Source organism: Rhinoraja longicauda, chromosome 18 (genome assembly GCF_053455715.1).
Source record: "Rhinoraja longicauda isolate Sanriku21f chromosome 18, sRhiLon1.1, whole genome shotgun sequence".
Taxonomy (NCBI): domain Eukaryota; kingdom Metazoa; phylum Chordata; class Chondrichthyes; order Rajiformes; family Arhynchobatidae; genus Rhinoraja; species Rhinoraja longicauda.
The window spans coordinates 40500974-40520516 of NC_135970.1; the positions used below are offsets into that span (position 1 = coordinate 40500974).

The 19543-nt window shown below is 38.3% G+C and overlaps 1 protein-coding gene across 7 annotated transcripts in view; it reads left to right on the plus strand.

Annotated features, from left to right (window-relative positions):
• Nucleotides 1–19543, plus strand: part of ccdc73 (coiled-coil domain containing 73) — a 102706-nt gene that overhangs the window by 52116 nt on the left and 31047 nt on the right. For all 7 annotated transcript variants that reach the window (XM_078415568.1, XM_078415570.1, XM_078415569.1 and 4 more), the window contains 5 exons: nucleotides 1068–1106; nucleotides 4041–4176; nucleotides 8769–8848; nucleotides 17772–17900; nucleotides 18857–18916. In XM_078415568.1, the coding sequence (XP_078271694.1) occupies nucleotides 1068–1106; nucleotides 4041–4176; nucleotides 8769–8848; nucleotides 17772–17900; nucleotides 18857–18916 (444 nt within the window). The remainder of the gene's footprint in view (nucleotides 1–1067; nucleotides 1107–4040; nucleotides 4177–8768; nucleotides 8849–17771; nucleotides 17901–18856; nucleotides 18917–19543) is intronic.

Consider the following 19543-nt stretch of genomic DNA (forward strand, 5'->3'; position numbering starts at 1 on the left):
TTAGGTAATTCGACAGCTGGCTCTCAACAAAGCTGTATCCAAAATGCAGGCAATGACTGGAACCTTTACAATAACTCTTGGACTAGATGCTACTGACCTCATAAGTGCTGGCAAATATCATACTGTGTTATCTATATAGGTCTCAATATCATTTAATGTAAAAAATTCCATTATCTCACTTAGAGAAGGCCAAGAGTTCTTTTTATTGCTCTACAATACCTATGTGTCATGTGCAGCAGAGCACAGCAAACCCTATACATCACCTATGCTATGTCACAGACTGAACAAGCCAAACAAATCCTTACAGCCTCAGCATAAAAGGTCAGGCAAGAGGAGATATTTTGTTGGTTTTAAAAGCACATCCGACATTAACTGGATGATTAAAACAAGTAAAAGGTGACACAAATAACGAAGGACTTTGTTTAAACAGGAATTTTAATTAAATCAGAGTATGGAAAACAAAAAAAATGGAATACCGAAGTTGTAAAAATAAACTGCTTTTTGCAATGATGCAGTAAGCAAAACATAGCTGTTCACTTGAGGATCAAGGTTCATCTGGCATTTTAAATTGAAATATTCTGTGCCACTTGCTTTACAGAATTGCCAGTCCCCAAAGGTTTCTTTAAATCACTTTGTGTGAGATAGCAGGAAGCCAGCATCTTTAATAAATCTTTCAACAAATACAACTCAGAATAATGGAGTGTAATAAATATAAATGAACCTTAGTGCTTCAAATTGTCTCCTGAATTCAAGCATATTATTATAATATATTTAGAAGGAGTACGTTAAGTATTGTGTTGCAGTCGTACTAACTATAGAGAAGGATAATAGTATTGAGAGTTAAATATTTTTATGCCATATGTTTTTCCTTGGTGTTTTGTGTGTCTTTGCTCGATGTTTTGCAGTACATTACAAAAAATATATTAAATAGTTTATGATGAATCACATTGTGCTTGTAGGTTTTGAAGTGATTTTGTCACTGGTTTTGAACAATTGCATTTCTTTGTTTTCATTGGTTATTTTCAATCTACAAAATTACTAACACTAAGTATATCCCCTCTCTGTAGGTTTCTAAGTATAATCTGGAGAAGAAACTAAGTGAGCTGGTAAGGAAAACTTTGCTGTCCAGTCATTGTCAGGCAAGATGGAGAGGTTGAGGAGTTGTAGGTAGAAAATATTAATGAGATAGGCCAACGCTATTAGGTAAGAGGAAAGCAGTGGCTGGAACCTAAAACACTGCGAGAGAGGGTAGACACAAAATGCTAGAGTAACTCAGCAGGACAGGCAGCATCTCTGGAGAGAAGGAATGGGTGACCTTTCGAGTCGAGACCCTTCTTCAGACCAATGTCAGGAGAGTGGGCAGGACAGAGATAGAATGTAATCGGAGACAGTAAGACTGGTAGGAGAACTGGGAAGGGGGAGGGGATGGAGAGAGAGAGAGAAAGCAAGGGCTACTCGAAGTTAGAGAAGTCAATGTTCATACCGCTGGGGTATAAGCTACCCAAGTGAAATATGAGGTGCTGTTCCTCAAATGTGCGCTGGGTCTCACTCGGACAAAGGTCAAGTATAGCTTCAATGCCAGATAACTGATTGTTCAACTTATTTCAGGCAGTAAATACTGATAGCCTTTTTATAAATCTGTTTGTACTACAATTGTTGAGAATTTTTGAAGACTGAAATGTAAAAATTAAGATTAGGCTATATAAACATTCTGTATATTTCTTTGTATTCTCAATATGACAGTTGCTGAACGAACTGTGTAGATTTGGTATGTGTCAAGCTCATCCTAAACTTTGTCTTGAATAAAACAGAATGTTCTCTTGTTGAACTGTAGATAAGTGTGAGGTTATTCACTTTGGAAGTAAGAATAGAAAGGTAGATTATTATCTGAATGGTGTCAAGTTAGGAGGAGGGGGAGTTCAACGAGATCTGGGTGTCCTAGTGCATCAGTCAATGAAAGGAAGCATGCAGGTACAGCAGGCAGTGAAGAAAGCCAATGGAATGTTGGCCTTCGTAACAAGAGGAGTTGAGTATAGGAGCAAAGAGGTCCTTCTACAGTTGTACCGGGCCCTGGTGAGACCGCACCTGGAGTACTGTGTGCAGTTTTGGTCTCCAAATTTGAGGAAGGATATTATTGCTATGGAGGGCGTGCAGCGTAGGTTCACTAGGTTAATTCCCGGAATGGCGGGACTGTCGTATGTTGAAAGGCTGGAGCGATTGGGCTTGTATACACTGGAATTTAGAAGGATGAGGGGGGATCTTATTGAAACATATATCGAAGGGCTGAATGGCCTACTCCTGCACCTATTGTCTATTGTCTATTGATTCTGGTCGATTCCTTTCATCTTCTGTATGTTTCCCTTATCCCAGAGTGAGTATAATCTTAATCACACATTCATGATGTTTTGCCTCATTCTACCTCCTTTCCAGTCTTTGCTGCTGAATTTTGCATAAAAACGGAACGATTGGGTTATTGTGTGCAATCCTGGCCACTTAGCTATGGGAAGAATGTCATTAAGGGTGCAGAAAAGGTTTACAAGTAGTATCTGGGACTGGGGAGCTTGGGTTATAAGAGAAGTCTGGATAGGATGGAGCTTTTTTCAGTGGAATATAGGAGGCTGACAGATGACCTTATACAGGCATGTAAAATCATGGTGAATAGATAAGGTGAATGGTCAGTGTTTTTCCCAAGGGAGGGGAAGCTAAAACTAGTGAGCACAGTTTTAAGGTGAGAGGAGAAAGATTAAAAAAGGGTTCTGAGGGACAATTTTCTCAACACATGGGTATATGGAACAAATAACCAGATGAAGAGGTAGAGTTGGCCACAATTGCAACATTTAAAAGACATTTGGTCATGTGCATAGCTGGAAAGGTTTAGAGGACTAAGGGACAAACTCAGGCAATTGGAACTAGCTGAGGTAGGCAACATGAATTGGGCCGAAGGGCCTGTTTCTGTGCTGTGGCACTCTAATTCCAGTAATTCCCCTGACCAGCCTGTCATCCTCCACATTGTTTAATCCTCAACTCATCAAAACTCTGCTATACATGTATATATGTTTCATCCAACATTCTCACACTCACCTCTGTGCTTAATGATCCACAGTGTATCTAGTTTAATTAGTACACTGAAAATAACATGATACATTTTGAGATCAAGTAGAAAGTTAAAAGTTATTAATGTGAAAAGGTAATTCATTCTATTTGAATCATTCCGGATCCACCATTGCCGGAATGTTAAAATTCTTAATTCTCATGGTCAGAACCCTTCTGGTCTTGCTCCTCACCCTGCAGTCCTCCATATTCTATCACTGATCTTCAGTGCATACTCCACTGCCTATCATTAGTGGTTACGCCTTATGCTCTGGAATTCCCTCTGTAAATCTCTCCATCTCACTGATCTCAGTGACCACCTTTTCGATCATTCCTTTTAATAAACTCCTGCTCGGTTGCTTTTGTTTTTCTAAATTTCAGCAGAATACCTTGGAATCCCTTTAACAACATTATAGACATGCAGGTTTATAATCTTTATTATTCGTGATCTTCTTACCCACACTGCAATTTTCTTAACCCAGTCCTGATCATTGCTGGCCTTCTCTCCCTTTTCAAATCCTTCTTGGTACATTTCAATGTACTCAAGACCTCACTAAATCTGAGTATGGTAAAATATATTACCACTCTTATCAGGCTGTTATCAGGCAACTGAATCATCCTACCTCAACTAGAGAGCCATCCTGAACTACTATCTCCCTCATTGGTAACCCTCGGACTATCTTTGATCGGACTTTACTGGCTTTATCTTGCACTAAACATTATTCCCTTATCATGTATCTATACACTGTAAATGGCTGGATTATAATCATGTATTGGCTTTCCGCTGATTTGTTAGCACACAACAAAAGCTTTTCACTGGACCTTGGTACGCGTGACAATAAATTAAACTGAACTGAAGTGAAATTATATTATCGTCGGGAATGTTTATACTATTTTTAAAATTGTACTAGCAATCGTGGTTAGATGCATTTTTATCTTTTGTTTTCCAGGAGCAAAAAGTACGTTTGCAGAACATAGCAAAGGATAACCAGTTTAGTCAACTGAGTAAAGTTGAGAAACGGTTTGCAGCAATAAGTCATCAGTATGGATTAGTCGTACAAACTCATGGAAAACTAGAGCAGAATGGTAAATAAACTTTGTAAATCAACGCAACATATTCCTCCATCTAGTTTAATTAGTACACTGAAAATAACATGATACATTTTGAGATCAAGTAGAAAGTTAAAAGTTATTAATGTGAAAAGGTAATTCATTCCATTTGAATCATCTTAAGTTAAAAATTGTGCAGGTGTGATATGTTGCAATTTGCCTGTTGCTGCAACAGGTAAGCAGCAGATGCCACCTCACTGGTTCTCCACTCTGATCTGGAACATATGGATTACTGGAACACATACGTCAGGCAGTTGTTGATTGAGTTTAGCATTCATCATTGTTGGTCCCAACAAACTCATCACCAAGCTCCAAGGCCTGGTCCTCTCTACCTCCCTTTGTAACTCGATCCTTGACTTCCTCATCATCTGACAAAATCAGCGCGGAACAGTTATAGCACCACCTCCTCTTTGATAGCGGAAAAAAGACACAAAGTGCTGGAGTAACTCAGCGAGTCAGGCAGCATCTCTGGAGAACATGGAAAGGTGACATTTCGAGTCGGTAACCTTCTTCAGACATTTCAGAGATATAGGAAAAGACCATCTCCTGCAATTTAATATACATTGGAGTAGAGGCAACTGATGCAGCCTCTATAAACTCTAAATCACCAGTGCAGTACAATAAAATATCCGAGGGTAGCTGAAATATCAGTGTAAATGTGCCACTTGCCACTTGGCATAATAATTGTCTATCGGACAGTGTGAATCATCATTGCTTACATGCTTGCCAGTCCATCAGCCCTGAACTGTCTAAACAGTAATGTTGAAAAATCTCAAGCAGTTGTAAAACAGATTAGAGCCTGCTGCCTTCTGGCAGGCTCTACTATAATTTATGTTTTGATTGTTGGCCTACTGGTTTATGTTGCCTTATGCTTAAGGCCAGGGCAGTGAATGTTCTGTGGATTATATCCTTCCTCATTTCTGCTGCTTTTATATCAAGACTTGGTTGCAGATTTTCTTAGACCAACTCAAAATGTGTACAACAGCTAAGACTTATTTGGATACTTGCCAATGCAGAGTTAAGGATACAGAACACATTTTTCCCTTGTACTATACATTTTTAACTATTGGGTCTTATTCCCAATTCTGATCTCACTGATGTCTTATACAACTACAACAAAATGAACCAATTCCATCAATCCAAAGCCTGACTGACGAAGGCTTCACCACCCTGTCAACCTGTGACACCACTTTCAAAGAGCTATGCACTTGAGCACCTAGATCTCTGTACTACAACATGTCCCACGGCCACATCGTTCACTGTGAAAGTCCTACTTGTCATTCTGCACAAGTTAGGAAGGCTGAACATGGAAGCCATGGTTCCTACATCAATTCTGTCACCTGGAGTTGAATCACTTTGACAATAGACAATAGGTGCAGGAGTAGGCCATTCAGCCCTTCGAGCCAGCACCGCCATTCAATGCGATCATGGCTGATCACTCTCAATCAGTACCCCGTTCCTGCCTTCTCCCCATACCCCCTCACTCCGCTATCCTTAAGAGCTCTATCCAGCTCTCTCTTGAAAGCATCCAACGAACTGGCCTCCACTGCCTTCTGAGGCAGAGAATTCCACCCCTTCACCACTCTCTGACTGAAAAAGTTCTTCCTCATCTCCGTTCTAAATGGCCTACCCCTTATTCTTAAACTGTGGCCCCTTGTTCTGGACTCCCCCAACATTGGGAACATGTTTCCTGCCTCTAATGTGTCAAATCCCCTAATTATCTTATATGTTTCAATAAGAACCCCCCTCATCCTTCTAAATTCCAGTGTATACAAGCCTAATTGCTCCAGCCTTTCAACATACGACAGTCCTGCCATTCCGGGAATTAACCTAGTGAACCTACGCTGCACGCCCTCAATAGCAAGAATATCCTTCCTCAAATTTGGAGACCAAAACTGCACACAGTACTCCAGGTGCGGTCTCACCAGGGCCCTGTACAACTGTAGAAGGACCTCTTTGCTCCTGAGTTCACGTAATAGCTCACCTGCTGTTCTGATGATTCTTTTTCGTTGTTAGCAAAATTGAGGGTGGTTATTCCTTCAGGAATCCTTATAAATGTCTTGTTTTTTCATAAATAGCGTGATCAAAATTAATTGGAATGGGAGAATTCAAAGACGTACAGGTATGTAGGTTAATTGGCTGGGTAAATGTAAAAATTGTCCCTAGTGGGTGTAGGATAGTGTTAATGTGCGGGGATCACTGGGCGGCACGGACTTGGAGGGCCGAAAAGGCCTGTTTCCGGCTGTATATATATGATATGATATGATATGATAATTCGGGGATCATTCTTCCAATGGAGCCTGTGCATTTGGTGACCATTAGTTTAGTAAGCCCTGGCTCTGACCCAGGTATCACAAGATGCTGGAGTAACTCAGCGGGTCAGGCAGCGTCTCAGGAGAGAAGGAATGGGTGACGTTTCGGGTCGAGACCCATCTTCAGACTGATGTCAGGGGAGGGGGCGGAACAAAGATAGGATGTAGTTGGAGACAGGAAGACAGTGGGAGAACTGGGAAGGGGGAGGGGAAAAAGAGGGACAGAGGAACTATCTGAAGTTAGAGAAATCAATGTTCATATCGTTGGGGTGTAAGCTCCCAAGCGAAATATGAGATGCTGTTCCTCCAATTGCGGTGGGCCTCACTATGACAATGGAGGAGGCCCATGACAGAAAGCTCAGGGTGGGAGGGGAAGTTGAAGTGCTGAGCCACCGGGAGATCAGGATGGTTAAGGTGGACTGAGCGAAGGTGTTGAGTGAAATGATCGCCGAGCCTGCGTTTGGTCTCGCCGATGTAGAGAAGCTGACATCTGGAACAGCGGATACAATAGATGAGGTTGGAGGAGGTGCAGGTGAACCTCTGCCTCACCTGGAAAGACTGTTTGGGTCCTTGGATGGAGTCGAGGGGGGAGGTAAAGGGACAGGTGTTGCATCTCCTGCAGTTGCAGGGGAAAGTACCTGGGGAGGGGGTGGTTTGGGTGGGAAGGGATGAGTGGACCAGGGAGTTACGGAGGGAACGGTCTCTGCGGAAAGCAGAAAGGGGAGAAGATGTGAAGATGTGGCCAATAGTGGGATCCCGTTGAAGGTGACGGAAATGTTGGAGGATAATTTATTGTATACGCTGGCTGATGGGGTGGAAGGTGAGGACAAGGGGGACTCTATCCTTGTTACGAATGGGGAGAGGGGGAGCAAGAGCGGAGCTGTGGGATATAGAGGAGGCCCTAGTGAGAGCCTCATCTCTAATGGAAGAGGGGAAGCCCCGTTTCCTAAAGAATGAGGGCATCGCTACCACTGTCTCTGACCCAAGCTTTTTGTACCTCATTGATCTCTTCTTTCATGAGTTACTCCAGCATTTTTGTATCTATCTTTGATATAAGCCAGCATCTGCAGTTCCTTTTTATTACGTTCTATAGACTGATTCTAGATATGACAAATTTGCCACAAGACAATGGTTGAGATTGGTTTGTTAGCTTTAGAATTTAAAAGGATGGGAGGTGAAATTATTGAAAGTGCAAAATTCTTAAAAGGCATGACAGGCAAGATGTAAGAATGATATTTCCACTGATGGAGGAATCTAGGTTCAGGTATACAATTTGACAATAAGGTGCTGGACTACCTAGGACTGAGATGAGGAGAAATTAATTCACTCAGAAGAGAGGGGAACCTTTGGAATTTGTTACTTTGGATGACGATGGAAGTTGTAATTAAATTCATTCTGTAAGATTTCTGGGCATTAAGGGAACCAAGGGATATGAGCATAATGATGGAAAATGGTGTTGAGGTGAAGGATTAGCCATGATCTTGAATGATGAACCACTCTGCAGGGCCATCTGGCCTTGTACTGCTTTTATTTCTTGCATTCTAATTTTTCTTAAAGATGCTTGCTCTAGATACACATTCATGAAGAAATATTTTTTAATCTTAAATAACAGTTTTTAATGTAATTTATATTTGTGAAAATCATTTTTTAAAATGTTATTCATAAACTGTGAGTTATGATGAGATTATTCAATTAAGCTATAATTGACCCTGATCAAGTGGCAAAGAAGCCAAAGCATTGCCAAACTAGCAGAAATGAGTAAAGCATGGATAAGGGGACTTTTTCACTCTTATATTTGTGCCAATCATTTTTTAGACATCGGCAGAACTAATCCCTAGCCTCAAGCATTCCTCATTACTTTATATTATCATCTGCTTAAAATGCTTATTCCTCACTTGAAAGGTGGAGTGTGCCTCGTATGTTGACTGAATCAAAGTATTCCACTCTATAACAGCTCAGATTTTCATTTGTAGCAACCCAGGACTGTAAAAAGAGTTTGATTAAGATCATGATGATATACGAGTTAGTGCAATCTAACAACGACATTATCCGAGTGTAACTTAGCTGTGGAAGGAATGAAATCAATTCCAGTTACCTTGAAAATACTTTTTATAAAACCTATCAAATTTACCATGGGCAATTAAAATACTATGCACACAGTTGTACAGTAGATTAAAAAATGTCTAAAAGAGGATTATCTTTTAGATTAGCATGTCATTTTTTTTGTGATTTTTCAAAAGACTCTTTTTGTTACAGTGGATGAAGCAACAAGATTGAACAAGAAGCTAATGACTGTGAATAAAAATCAGGAGAATGCAATACATGACTTAAAACAGGCAAGTAAAATATGGCACCATTGAACTCCTAAAGGGGAATGGATTAACAGTTCATCTTCTTACATCTTCAATGTAATTGAGAAGATTTATTCTGTTTAATATTACTAATGTTGGAAATGGATTATTTCAGAATGTGGCTATGATTTCATGAGAAATAGTTGACAGAGAAATTCTTCAAATGTGATTTACAATGTCTATGTAATAATTGAGGAATTTTTACAGTAGTGATAACATTCTTGATGTAAGAAGCAGTGATAGAGTAACTTTTTTTCTGAGTTAAGGCAGTGATATATATGAACCATTGAACTGCAGTTCTATCTATTTCTTTGATTTCATTTTAAAAGAACCTTTCTCAACCCTGTCATTCTCTCTGCCACTTATTTTCTCCACTTTATTACTTTATTTACTTGTTAATGGACTTTTTTACAGTGTTAGCTATAAACTAACCACCAATTGGCATGTAAAAGTTACATGCATCTTATAGAATGAGGAATCACAAGGGAGGACTTGCATTCCTTTAACTTTGGCAAAGTGTGTCAGTGGAGCAATACATCAGGTTGCAATGAATAAGTAGATTGTGTCAGATGCACACAGTGGGGCTAAAAGGGATTTTAACAATGACCTACAAAATTATAATAGTGCATTTATTTAAATTGGTCACGGTATACATCATCTGAATTTAGTGTTGATATTTCTTTCTGACATTGTTATAGAAATTGCTTTTTACAACTATGGTTACCTCTGTGGTAAATTCTCTAGTGTACAGCAGTGCAGGATTTTACAGTAAAATTAACATCTCTCGGCCCCTGCCCTTACCTAAAAATGCTGCAGACAATTCGGTAAGAAACCTCAGTAAGTAAGTCAGTATTTGTGCAGGAGACACACATGTAAATGAAAATTTAAAAAACCTGCAAATGCTGGAAATTTGAAACAAATACAGATTGACATTTGTTCGTCAAACAGACTCAGATTCTGGGAAAAGGTAAGTATTTGGAGTTAGGTCGCAGATCAGTTGTGATCTCATAGAATGGGGACTTGAAGGTCTGAACTAAATTATATGCTTAATTTTATTATTTGTTGTAGATACTAATAGAATTAAGTGGATGCCGTTCAGAACTTAATACATGAAATATTTTCACTCAAGATCGATTGGGAGATTATCCAGATCTAAATTTTATAGACAGTCCTTCAAACAATGTTTTAAGAAAATATTTTCAGTCAAAGGAGACATACATTATACAATTTAGGGCTTGTCTTAAGAAATTTTCTATATTATATTTAGATCTATATTTACAAAGAGATAATACATTGTAAGGGGCTATTTGAACCATATTTTCTGTGCCCATACCAGTCGATTTTCCAGATTCATTGCCCTTTGATTCCCAATTAAAATTACTTTTCTGAGTTCTGAACTTAATTTGTCTTTAATATTTGAGGGAAAGTATTCCACATTCAAATAACTCTTTCTATGAAAGGATTTTTATAATTTCTAATCGGCACAGACAATATTTGCCTTCTGTGCCATCTAATTCCGTTGGGTCAAATCATACTAGCCGTGACCACTGGCCCTGAAAAGAACAGCAGGATCTGTTAACAGGTGTGGACACTTTATAAATTTGGAAGTGTTGACTGCTGTATAGCGGCACATGTGTCATCCTGCTTCCTGGATTCCATGAGGAGTCCATAGACAGGGTCCTGTCTAGCTTGGAGTCTGCTGTGTTACACTGGGAAATCCACCTTTGCGATCAAATCCAGTCAGACCTGACATTGGACTGGAGACCCAATTAATTTGAATAGGTCTTGCTATCTTTTTCACTTAATTAATTTTGATATGGTTAATTATTTCTTAGTGCTTTTAAATAATTCTTATTTCTTTAAAATTTACCACCATTTTAATGGTTTAAATGCCCCTTTACACTGTAGGTTTTAATAATAATAATAATAATGCATTACATTTATATAGCGTTTTTCATATACTCAAAGACGCTTTACAGGGATTTAGAGAACATAGGGAAGTGAATAAATAGATAAATAAGTAAACGAACAGAGAAAGGAGACAGAAGGTGAGGTGACCAGTGGTTGAAGGCAGTACTGAACAGGTGAGACTTCAGTGATGTTTTGAATGTGGTGAGTGTGGAGGAGTCTCTGATGGTTTGGGGTAGTGAGTTCCGTAGGGGGGGAGCAGCGATGGAGAAAGCCCTGTCCCCCCAGGATCTGAGTTTGGTCCGGATGTGGGGGGATAGGAGATTGGCAGCAGCAGAGCGGAGGGTGCAGGTGGGAGTGTGCCTGTAGAGGAGGTCGGTCAGGTAGGATGGGGCCAGGTTATGGAGGGCTTTGTAGGTCATGAGGAGGATTTTGTACTGGATTCTCTGGGGGATGGGGAGCCAGTGGAGTTTGTAAAGGACGGGGGTGATATGGTCACGGATCGGGGTGTGGGTGAGTAGACGGGCAGCGGAGTTTTGAATGTATTGAAGTTTACTGATGATTTTTGAGGGTGTGCCATAGAGGAGGCTGTTGCAGTAGTCCAGACGGGAGGTGATGAAGGCGTGGATGAGGGTTTCTGCAGCTGTGGAGGAGAGGGATGGACGGAGACAGGCAATGTTTTTGAGGTGGAAGAAGGCTGTCTTAGTGATGTGTTTGATGTGTTTGTCGAAGGAGAGGGTTTGATCAAAGATGATTCCAAGATTCCGGATGTGAGGGGAGGTGGATACTGGGAGACCATCAATATTGAGGATGAAGTTTTGGGTGGATTTGGTGAGCGTTTTTGGACCAATGATGATGATTTCAGATTTGTTGCAGTTGGGTGATGAAGCTTCTGCTGAAGACTTTCCAGGGAGGGGTGGAGTGGTGTGCCCAGTGCGGCCTCAATAGTTCATTGCTTGAGACGTAACTGCTGTGGCCTTACTTTCCTCTTGTGACGACAGTCAGCTTGATCGGATCTTTGCATCTGGCCCCATGAAGTATAGGCGGCTGGGGACAGCAGGTCACTTTGGGCGTTGGGCTGAATGTGGCACAGCACTGCTGATTATCACCCTAGTTAGCTTGATCAGCTTATTTGAGGATGTTAATTTTTTTTTCCTTTGACGGAAATAGATTACCATGGCTTTTTATAACTGTAAAATTACAGCACAGCTACAGAAGAGCATAGCTCTTTACCCAATAAATACCAATATCTCTTACTGTGTGTGGGAAGAATTTCTAATTATTTGTCTACAAATATTTGAGTCGTTCTTCTGTTTTGATAAAATCCTTTCTGGTGTAGCTACAGTGAAGGATTCACCAATTTTATGTAAGCTGAACATCAGTGTCTGGATGCTAAGGGACACCAATCACAGTTAATAACATTGAGAAAAAATGGAATTTAATTTTGCTCAGAGGGCATGTAATTGCATTTATGGTCAGTATTAATGCATTATAATTATTCTCTGACTGAATTTTATAGTTGTGTGTTCACAATTATTTATTAAGATTATTATTAATAAATTCGGTTGTGCAACTTGATGTTCTGTGGAGATTTATATGGAGATGTGAAATTATCAGTGCTAAAATCTAAATAGCTGGCAATTTGCTATAATTATAGTAATATTTTTAAGAGGCATAACAGTTACTTAATGATTCTGTCACTTGTTAAAAAAAACTGATTTACACCCTTTACTGGAATATTTAGATTCAATTATTAAGTCTAAATGGTGCTCATTTAAAACCCTAGAGTTCACAATTAATAGATTAAAGCTAATATGTTCAAGTAACATTGCCTTCATCGTTATTTTAGTAGAGGCTTTAAGTGATTTAAAATAAACCAGTTTTAAAATGGTAAAGCAAGCGCAGTAAGAATTTTCACTAACAAAACTGTGCACATGCAAGTTTATTATCCTGCTATTCTTAGTATCATCGTATTTTAAATCCATATGTATATATTTTGTGTGTATATGTAGGTTTTAAGAGAAAGTATGTTCATTTAAAAAATATAAGCATAGACAATAGACCAGATCATGAATATTCATCCATGGTGAGCTCAAATTTATCTCACAAAACTAATTACATTTCATCACAATGAAAAATATAATCACTGAAGTAAATTGTACGAGGGGAAAAGTGACAAGATAATTTTAGTCTACAGAAGTGAATTTAACTTCATTCTTTTGGATGTCTTATTGCTCAAAAGAAATTTTAAACATATACCAGTTAGCATTTCCAAACATTTTAGGTTAAATATAATTATTGGCACTGCTGCCTATAATGCTTATTGCTCTTATGCTAAATTCTTAATCTGTCATTTAATGGAGGTGATAACCAGTTTATTTTAATGGAGTTGTTAATGACTGCATTCCTTTGTTCACTAATGGTATATATGTGCAGATTGATAATATTGCAAACAATTAAAAACTAATTTTCCGATATTTAAATAAGCACAGTGGTTAGACGTTACCCATTTGCCACTAGGAGTTTGGTTCATATAGAAAAGCAGTTTACTTCGTATTCTGACATCAGTTTGGCATTTCCCATACAGTTGCTCAGGTGAATGGGTCCATAGCATATTAGACCCTTTTTGACATTATATGGCCTGCTGAACTGACACTGTTTAATAAAGTTTATTAAAGATTGTTGTTTAAAAGAAGAGTTAGGTGGAATGATGGAAAGTTACTGATTGCAGTAGGAGTTTTTTAATATTAAAAGCACAACAATGGGCAGATTGGAGGGAACAGCATTATGGATTTGTTGTGGTGTCTCTGTTCTGAGTAATCCTGTAATTCTGTTCCCAGTTGGCGCTTTCCCCTGTCACTTATCAATAACTTAATTTTCACTTGATTCTTCTCCCCCACTTGGCTACATTCCTGAGCTTTCCTATCTTCAAGGCCTTCCTTATGAATGAACAACAAAAATGCTTTCTCCCTGTATATGTTCCTTTCTGAAAAAGCACATGGGAACCTGGGTTTTACAAACGGACATAGCACAAAAACAAGGGAGATAATCTCCATAAAACGCTGATTTGGCCACAACTAGTGCATTGTGTCAATTCTGGTCACTGCATTAGAGTTTAACAAAGATTCAGTTAGAAGATCTTAAGATAGGCAGACAGTCTAGAGAATTTGGGATTGTTTTTACAATGCAGGGTTGAGAAATAATTTTGTACGTGTTAAATAGCATCAAATATTTAGACAAAACTAGATCAAGTGGACCCATTGGGCCCAGACCTCTCCTGCATTGGTGCAGCACCCTCTCCTCTCCCCTCCCCTCCCCTCTCCTCTCCTATCCCCTCTCCCCCTCCCCTCCACCCCCTTCCCCCCCCACTCCAACCCCCTCAACCCCCCTTATCCTCCCTCCTCCCCCCTCCCTAGGAGATAGATTTAAACTTTAAAATGTGAATAACTTTTTAAATATATTCGATTTCAATGAAACTTGTTCCATTTGCACTAAAGGGACGACGGTGAGTAAGGTGGGCCTAAAATTGTCGTGCTATCCTGTACCATTTTGTCTGTAGTTCAGGAACAAACAAACAAACAAACGAGAGTTTTAGTATATAGATAAATACAGGGAATCATCATTCATGGCATAAGGGTTGAGAACCAGACACACATTTAAGATGATTGGCAAAACACCCAGGGATGACAAGAGAAAAAACTTTCAGTCAGGGATGTCACTTTCATTCAAGGTTCCCTTGTTGAAGGGGTGGTGGAATGGATTCAGTCACATTTAAAGAAGGAGTGAATTGGATTGACAATTCGGTTGCTAAAAGTAGCCATGTCATGGAACTAAGAGTGAAGTGCTTGTGCAGATTGAATGGGTTAAATTACATTATTTCATGCTGACACAATTCAAAGAGTGCTTAAACATGGTACTAAGTGCCTCTGATAGACAATATTGTATTCCCTAGTAACATCATTCATGGAAAACAAAACAGGTCAATTGATTAAAATTATTGTTTTGTATACAAATTGATGCTGGTAATCTGTATATAGGCAAAAACCCTGTTTGTCTTTTTACAATTTCAGTTCTTCTCATTTCTCTAAATCTAAATCTAAAAAAAAAATAATGTTTAGTTTAGTTATCAGTCTTTTTCTGTATAATGTTCAGTTTCTATTAAAGCATGGCTCCTCCAGGTGCTCCAAAATCCTGTAAATTGTCCCTAAAGTGTAGGGTGAGTGGTAGAATCTGGAGGGGTTCATGACAATGTGATGATAAAATGGATTTGTATAATTATATTCAGTGCACGAAGGCTGGTGTAGTCTTGTTAGGCTGAAGGGCTGCTTCCTAGCTGTATCATTCTCTGACCGAGCCAGAATCCTATCTATGAGGGCACAAGAATAGATGGAAATATTGAAGGAGTTGTATTCTTAAAAAACTTTTTTTAGCTAAGTTTATCTAAGAATGTTCAGCATTTCCTTTGTTGGGATTATGCATTGCATTACACAATGCGGACTTCATTTGATTGCATTAAAGTTGTTAGGTAGAGATACAATATGATTGGAATTGGGTATGTATTGCGGCATAAATCAGGGAAAAAGTTAATTGTACATCCCAGAAGATTTGCAAGATTAGTGGGATGCATTATGTTCTTTGATATGGAACCGTGTTCCACAATTTTCTGTTTGTTGTCAGATTGTTCGTTCAGATCCAATCCCATCCCGTCCCATCAATTCATTTTAGTGTCATAGAATCATACAACATGGAAACAGGGCCCACGATCCAACTTGATCATGCTGATCAAGTTGCCGACCTGAGTTACATTTAATTGCCTGCATTTGGCCCATTGTCCTCCAAACCTTTCCTATCCAAGTACCCGTCCAGGTGTCCTTTAAATGTTGTAATTTATAATTGTCACGAACTGTCACAAACTTTGTTCATTCATGACCAATTGCTTTCCCTTCTTGGTACCAACGGGTTGAATTGTGTTGGAGATCATAATGGACCTTGGATTGATTTTTCAACTCAATTTTCTCGCCATCTTAAACGTTGTCTGTAACACTGTCTGCATCTGCCCTTGCCTTAGCTCAAAGTCCATGTATTGGTTTCTTCTAAACAAATATTCTAATTTTCACTTCGTTGAACTCTCATCTTCCATACATGTTAAATGTCATCTTTAGTTCTTGCATTCTAATGCACATCAAATTAATTCTTTACTCTGTACTCACTCACCAATATTGGTTTTTAGTCCACCAAGTTATTAATTTTACAATGTTTATCCTTGTGTTAAAGTCTTTCCATGGCCTTGCTCTGCCCTACCACTGTAATTTCTTCCAGTTTTCTCAAGATCCCTGCAATCTTCAAACTCTAGCATCTTAACATGTGGCCAAATCTAGGCACCCATGCCTTAAGCTCTCCATTCCTCAGCTCTGGAATTCCATCGGTAAACCTCTTCACCTACCACTGAGATTATTCTTGAAGACTGTCGACAAAAAATATAGCTCCTTGTATAATGAAGAATTTACTATTTAATAAATGAGGAAGGAAATTGGCATATATATAAAAACACATTCTTGAGAATGAAAGCTAATTAGTATCATGAATAATTGTATATGAAGAAAAGCATTCTTCAGTATTTCAGTGTAATATTTTGTGCTACAAACGTATTATAATCTAAATTACGCCCTCATGAACACTGAGTACAGAAAGTACATGCTAAGACAATAATGGCATCTGTACTTAGGAACAAACTTTACAAAATATTATTCTTCTCGCAAATATCAACATGCACTTTAAAATCACAACCATTTTCTTTGGAAATTTTATTTGTGTGAGCTAGCATCATTTTAAAAATAGTTGCAATATTAATATTCTGTTGCTTAATAGCAGATTTTCACAGGACTGCAGATTCAGTGGTAATTTTCATTTTGTTTTGAAAATGATAAAATTTCTTTCACCTTAGAATCTGTTTGAGGCAACATCACTTTTAGTTACTTGGGAAAAGATTTGGCTGATATTGTTAATGTAAGATGAAGGTGATGCATTACTGTTCCTGAAAGATATGATACAATTATTAAATATTGATCTCCATTTTGTAGATTAAGAATTTTTTATGGGCCAAGTACTTTAAAAATAAGGAGCCAAATAAGTAAATGGACTTGGCTCAATTAATGCATCATGGAAATGGACAGATCAGCTTGAATTTACTAAATAGCTGAATATGTTTGAGGGACTGAATGGTCTCTTCCTGTTACTGTTTACAGTCCTTCTCTGTACATTACCATGTTGGCTACCATTTGCTGCATTGTTATATTATCGTTCACAAATGCAAATATAGTAACATTTTACATTTCATGTTTTAAATAGAAAATAATTATAATGCAGTTGTAGTGCCAGATAAAATTAAACTTATTTGTACCATTATTTGATTTAGTCCAGAGCAGTTGAACAATTGTAATGTGATAAGAAGGAATTCCAGTTTTTTGGAGAAAAGCTAAACAGACCAAACATTTTCCTGATAAAACTATTACTGTGCTGAATGCTTAGTTGAATATGATGGCATCATCAAGAATCCCTGATGCTATCAGAGAGCTACATTCATAACCTCTGCCGTTTGTCTGAGTAAATGTCAATGTGCTCAAGGAGAGAAGGATATAAAGCAGACTACCCTGCTCCAGAAAGGGAGCGGGTGGGGGAGAAAAGGGCAGCATATTTATGACTTGAAGTTCCATAAGTTGTCATTAATTGAGATCAAAGCGCAGAGCATTTATTTTTTTACACCCATCAGTTCAAACAGCAGAGTAAATTAATGATTTAAATTTAAATGATTCTTGCGCAATTGAAATGCAAACAATTGAAGTAGAAGGATTAGGTATATGCACTGTTGACTTACCACAGACTTCTTATTTTTTGTTTGGTTGTGCTGATTTGTTTAGAGTTTTCTTTAAAAATAAAGAAATGGCATTTTCAAAGTGGATGATATTCAAATGACCTATTGTACACTTTTGTCTGTATTCAGGAACTGGAGAAAGTAACTGCAGACTTGATAAGATCCAAGGTCACTTCTCAGTACAATCTGGGCAAAGACAACATCCATCTTACAACACAGCAACAACAGCTGCAAGAACTGAAGCAGAAACTGCAGATGGTTTCATAATAAATTGAAAATTTAATCACTATGTACTCTTTAAATGGCACTAAGTAGATATAAGCGCAAATTATTTTGCAGTGTGTTTCCTCAGGATTCATTTAATATATATTTTGCTACTTCTAAATATAGAATGGGGATAATTTTGTTTGCGATTCTGGCAGGCAGGTGATGGCAAATAGGCATCTTAATTTACTCACTGGACATAAGAATTTGAAGAGAAGCAAATCACTCGTAGTGTCAGAATTACTGTATTCTGAATGGGAATGATTTTTCAATTCACCCTCATTATGATTTTTAATTTGTGAATTAAAATTATGTCTAATGTCGTGAAAGTAAAATAGTATATTATCAGCAACAAATTTAATAATGTTTATTTTTTTTAAATCTCCCCCATCTCCAAAAGGAAACCTTATTTACTGTGGCGCAGGATTTAGGAGCTGGGATTGATGTAGTAAAATAATGATTTTTTTTCTACCACCCTCACTACCCCTATCAAATCTGTTTTTTTAAATCAAGGCATTGACACTGGAGTAGTAGATGCATACCAGTTACCCATGGTGTAATTTGCCTCCAAAAGACTGCAGTTGCTCTTGCCATCATAAATTGAGGATATGGAGAAATGATGCACAGTGAAAAGTTGGGCAAGGCCTATTTTTGTAAGGTCCTATCTCCTTCCACACTTCCTTTAGGTACTATTGTCTCAATGAGAAGCAATACAGGTTTTAATAGGCCTGCGAGTTGTAAGTCCCATTATTTCCCATTTCTGTAAATTTGTACATGGGCTACATTTTTTAGATTAGCTCTAAGACTAGAAACTCTGAGACCTTATCTTGCAACTTTCTGATGCATTGCTTGTTAGACTGGTTCGGAATTATTTAAATAGTAATTTTAGGCTGACCTTGGTCAAACTGATTGTGCAAGAATTTATTAACTTTTACATATTTTTTGTATAGGAAATTGAATTAAACAAGATGCTGTCTAAAGATAAGTCAGCTGTTCAAGAAGAGAAACAGGTTAAGTTAAGATCATTTAGTAACTGAATTAATCTTATTTCTGAGCTGAAATATTCATAAAAGTTGACTGCAATTTTAGCATTTCATTTTTAAGCCTGAATTGCCATTTGCATTCTCAACCGACACATAGAAACAGTTCATTTGACACACACTGTCCATGCCCAACATACATTTCCTCTGACGTCCATTCCCTGCATTTCCTAGCGCCTTAAATGCCACTCTCATGCCTGCTTCCACCACCACCCCTGGCAGCACAATTCCTGGCACACTATGTGTGAAAAAAAAACTTGCACTGTAAATTTCCTTTAAACTTTCCACCCCTCCTTTCCCAATCCTCAAGTCTTCACCATTTCCAACTTGGGAAAACGGTTCTATATACTCTCTACGCTCTCATAATGTTAGATAGACATAATGTTATATATTTTTAGCTCATCTCCCCTCAAATTCCAATGCTGCAGGGAAACCAATCCGAGTTTGTCCAACCTCTCCTCATAGCTAATACCCTCTAATCCAGGCATCATTCTGATGAACCACTTCTGCACCCTCTCCAAAGCTTCCACAACTTTCTTGTAAAAATCAGAGATTTAGTCAACTTTAGGATTATTTGGTTTTGTGCTTTATTCTTCC